Here is a 5,000-nt window from a genome sequence, read left to right as displayed (position 1 = left end):
TCTTGAACGTGCCGTCCTTGGCCAGCTCTCCCGACATCTTCTCTGAATGACCTTCTTGATCCAAATCAGTCAGGTTTCAAGACTAGTCATTCAACTGAGACTGCTCTCCTCTGTATCACGGAGGCGCTCCGCACTGCTAAAGCTAACTCTCTTCCTCTGCTCTCATCCTTCTAGATCTATCGGCTGCCTTCGATACTGTGAACCATCAGATCCTCCTCTCCACCCTCTCCGAGTTGGGCATCTCCGGCGCGGCCCATGCTTGGATTGCGTCCTACCTGACAGGTCGCTCCTACCAGGTGGCGTGGCGAGAATCTGTCTCCTCACCACGCGCTCTCACCACTGGTGTCCCCAGGGCTCTGTTCTTGGCCCTCTCCTATTCTCGCTATACACCAAGTCACTTGGCTCTGTCATTCACATGGTCTCTCTTATCATTGCTATGCAGACGTACACAATTAATCTTCTCCTTTCCCCTTCTGATGACCAGGTGGCGCGCATCTCTGCATGTCTGGCAGACATATCAGTGTGGATGACGGATCACCACCTCAAGCTGAACCTCGGCAAGACGGAGCTGCTCTTCCTCCCGGGGAGGACTGCCCGTTCCATGATCTCATCACGGTTGACAACTCCACTGTGTCCTCCTCCCAGAGCGCCAAGAACCTTGGCGTGATCCTGGACAACACCCTGTCGTTCTCAACTAACATCAAGGCTGGCCCGTTCCTGTAGGTTCATGCTCTACAACATCCGCAGAGTACGACCCTGCCTCACACAGGAAGCGGCGCAGGTCCTAATCCAGGCACTTGTCATCTCCCGTCTGGATTACTGCAACTCGCTGTTGGCTGGGCTCCCTGCCTGTGCCATTAAACCCCTTCAACTCATCCAGAACGCCGCAGCCCGTCTGGTGTTCAACCTTCCCAAGTTCTCTCACGTCACCCCGCTCCTCCGTTCTTCCACTGGCTTCCAGTTGAAGCTCGCATCCGCTACAAGACCATGGTGCTTGCCTTGTGAGGGGAACGGCACCTCAGTGGCTCTGATCAGGCCCTACACCCAAACAAGGGCACTGCGTTCATCCACCTCTGGCCTGCTCGCCTCCCTACCACTGAGGAAGTGCTCCCGCTCAGCCCAGTCAAAACTGTTCGCTGCCCTGGCCCCCCAATGGTGGAACAAACTCCCTCACGACGCCAGGACAGCGGAGTCAATCACCACCTTCCGGAGACACCTGAAACCCCACCTCTTTAAGGAATACCTAGGATAGGTTAAGTAATCCCTCTCACCCCACCCCCCCTAAGTTTTAGATGCACTATTGTTAAGTGACTGTCCCACTGGATGTCATAAGGTGAATGCACCAATTTGTAAGTCGCTCTGGATAAGAGCGTCTGCTAAATGACTTAAATGTAAATGTAAATGAATTTTGGCACATTCTTCCTGATAGAGCTGTTGTAACTGAGTCAGGTTTGTAGGCCTCCTTGCTCGCACACACTTTTTTAGTTCTGCCCACAAATGTTCTATGGGATTGAGGTCAGGGCTTTGTGATGGCCACTCCAATACCTTGACTTTGTTCTTCTTAAGCAATTTTGCCACAACTTAGGAGGTATGCTTGGGGTCATTGCCCATGTGGAAGACCCATTTGCGACCTGACTGATGCACTTGTGAAGTGCACCAGTCCCTCCTGCAGAAAAGCACCCCCACAACATGTTGCTGCCACCCCTGTGTTTCACGGTTGGAATGGTGTTCTTCGGCTTGCAAGCCTCCACCTTTATCCTCCAAACATCACGATGGTCATTATGGCCCAACAGTTCAATTTTTGTTTCAGAGGACATTTCTCCAAAAAGTACAATCTTTGTCCCCATGTGCAGTTGCAAACCGTAGTCTGGCTTTTTTATGGCTGTTTTGGAGCGGCCGCTTCTTCCTTGCTGAGCGGCTTTCAGGTTATGTTAATATGGGACTCATTTTACTGTGGACATAGATACTTTTGTACCTGTTTCCTCTATCATCTTCACAAGGTTATTGTTGTTCTGGGATTGATTTGCACTTTTCGCACCAAAGTACGTTCATCTCTAGGAGACAGAACGTGTCTCCTTCCTGAGTAGTTTGACGGCTGCGTGGTCCCATGGTGTTTATACTTGCATTCTATTGTTTGTACAAATGAATATGGTACCTTCAGGCATTTGGAAATTGCTCCCAAGGGTGAACCAGTCTTGTGGAGGTCTACAATTTTTTTTCTGAGGTCTTGGCTGATTTCTTTTGATTTTCCCATGATGTCAAGCAAAGAGGCACGGTGTTTGAAGGTAGGCCTTCAAATACATCCACAGGTACACCTCCAATTCACTCAAATGATGTCAATTAGCCTATCAGAAACTTCTATGACATCACATACTTCATGACATCACTTTCTGGAATTTACCAAGCTGTTTAAAGGCACAGTTAACTTAGTGTATTTAAACTTCTGACCCACTGGAATTGTGATACAGTTAATTATAAGTGAAATTTTCTGTCTGTCAACATATGTTGGAAAAATTACTTGTGTCATGCACAACGTATATGTCCTAACCAACTTGCCAAAACTACAGTTTGTTAATTATCAACAATTTGTGGAGTGGTTGAAAAACAAGTTTTAATGACTCCAATCTAAGTGTATGTAAACTTCTGACTTCAACTGTACTATGTTTTACGGAATCATGGCTCTCTCCATGTATATTATCGTTGTCCATATAGCCAGCAGGGTTCATTGTCCCCGTCCATACAGCCAGTAGGGATCTCCGTACATCGTTGTGACAGGAAGAATTAACTCTCTGGGTAAAATAAAGGCAGAGGTGTATGTTTCATGATTAACTACTCATGGTGTGATTGTGGTAACGTACAAGAACTCAAGTCCTTTTGTTCTCCCGATCTGGAATACCCCACTATCAAATGCAGACCGCATCACCCCCCGAGAAAATTATCTTTCATCATCTTCATGGCAGTGTATATTCCCCCTCAAGCCAACACCACAACAGTTCTCAAGGAACTACACTGGACTTCTACCAAAATTGTATCAACACATTACCTAAGCTACTTGCTCATCAAGACTTCTTCGCCATTCCTGCTTCCCTTCTGGCGCGGCTACAAAGCCCTCCCCCGCCCTCTCTTTGGCAAATCAGATCACGCCTCCATTCTGACTCCCTTCGTATAGGTAGAAACATTAACAGGAAGTATAAGGGGTAAGGACTGTTCAACATTGGTCTAACCAATAGGAATGTATGCATCAAGATTGTTTGGATCAAGTGGACTGAGACATGTTCCGGGTAAAACATTCGCTTAAAACTGAAAGCATGAACCACCTCATTTAACCATGGAAAGGTGACTGGGAACATGGACGAGTACAAACAGTCCAGCTATGCCCTCTGTAAGGCAATCAACCAGGCAAAATGTCAGTACAGGGACAAAGTGAAGTCACAATTCAACGTCTCAGACACAATGCGAATTTGGCAGGCACAGCAGACAATCATGGATTAAAAAGAACACCGACTCCTTGTTCCCAGACAAACTAGACACCTTCTTCGCCAACATCGAGGAATAAATTGTGCCGCCATTACGGGCCAACGCCACTCACGAGGACTGTGAGCTCTTGTTCTCCATTTCCGATGTGAGTAAGTCATTTAAGCGTGGCAGCCCTCGCAAGGCGGCTGGCCCAGACGGCATACATAGCCACATCCTCAGAGCATGTGCAGACCTGCTGGCTGGAGTGTTATTCAATCTCTTCCTAGCCCAATATCTTCTTAGACATATTCAATCTCTTCCTAGCCCAATCTGTTGTCCCCACTTCCTTCAAGATAAATTACTATTGCCCGGTAGCACTCTCATCTGTCATCATGAAGTGATGTGAGATGCTAGATTTTCACGCCCCTGCGGAAATTTAATTAGCATAATACACAAATCCTCATAACAATCCGTCAGTTTAAGCAAGAGATACTGTATCTGTTTTTACATTGATTTGTCTCAATCCTCCGCATCTGCCTATGTCGCACTTCTGCATCTGTGGTAAAAAGTGACAGAGGTAGAGCGGTGTTTGTCAGACCATGAGACATCCAATCTGTGGTAAAAGGTGACAGAGGTAGAGCGGTGTTTGTCAGACCATGAGACATCCAATCTGTGGAAAAAGGTGACAGAGGTAGAGCGGTGTTTGTCAGACCATGAGACATCCCATCTGTGGTAAAAGGTGACAGAGGTAGAGCGGTGTTTGTCAGACCATGAGACATCCCATCTGTGGTAAAAGGTGACAGAGGTAGAGCGGTGTTTGTCAGACCATGAGACATCCCATCTGTGGTAAAAGGTGACAGAGGTAGAGTGGTGTTTGCAGACCATGAGACATCCCATCTGTGGTAAAAGGTGACAGAGGTAGAGCGGTGTTTGTCAGACCATGAGACATCCCATCTGTGGTAAAAGGTGATAGAGGTAGAGTGGTGTTTGCAGACCATGAGACATCCCATCTGTGGTAAAAGGTGACAGAGGTAGAGCGGTGTTTGTCAGACCATGAGACATCCCATCTGTGGTAAAAGGTGACAGAGGTAGAGTGGTGTTTGTCAGACCATGAGACATCCCAAAAATTGGTCTTCTCACAAAATGTCTGTAGCGTCCGCACAGTTTTCCCTACAAACTATGCCCCTATGGAAAGATGTGACACTCATGGGCATGGTGGTGTTCCTCGTTTGGCTCTACATCCCCCACCAGCGTCTCGGGACTCGTCTGAAGTTGGTATGGCCAATCTGCCAACTTCTGTAGGTAGTGTCCAAACAGTATGGGCTACAGACTAATTTGACCCCTCTGTGGAAAGGTGAAACTCTATAAACACATGTTGGTTGTTTTGCTCTAGGGTGCTCACATGCCTCACAAGACTCATCAAATAGTCCCCGGCACCAGTTGAAAACATTTATGGGATTTTACTGTATATGGTGACTGTTTAGAGCTCAAAATGAAGGGGTCAAATACATTGTGAAATGTAGTATTTTATATCTCTCAGATAC

The 5,000-nt window shown here is 47.0% G+C and overlaps 1 protein-coding gene across 1 annotated transcript in view; it reads left to right on the top strand.

Moving 5' to 3' along the window:
- Positions 1-4,900, top strand: part of LOC124045420 (uncharacterized protein YMR317W-like) — a 101,842-nt gene extending 96,942 nt beyond the window's left edge. Inside the window, exons 4-5 of the mRNA XM_046364714.1 lie at positions 4,610-4,731; positions 4,850-4,900. Coding sequence (XP_046220670.1) covers positions 4,610-4,731; positions 4,850-4,900 — 173 coding nt within the window. The remainder of the gene's footprint in view (positions 1-4,609; positions 4,732-4,849) is intronic.
- Positions 4,901-5,000: the final 100 nt, after the last annotated feature.

The sequence above is a fragment of the Oncorhynchus gorbuscha genome, linkage group LG10, assembly GCF_021184085.1.
Source record: "Oncorhynchus gorbuscha isolate QuinsamMale2020 ecotype Even-year linkage group LG10, OgorEven_v1.0, whole genome shotgun sequence".
NCBI classification, from domain to species: domain Eukaryota; kingdom Metazoa; phylum Chordata; class Actinopteri; order Salmoniformes; family Salmonidae; genus Oncorhynchus; species Oncorhynchus gorbuscha.
This window is presented reverse-complemented; position numbering and strand designations above follow the sequence as displayed.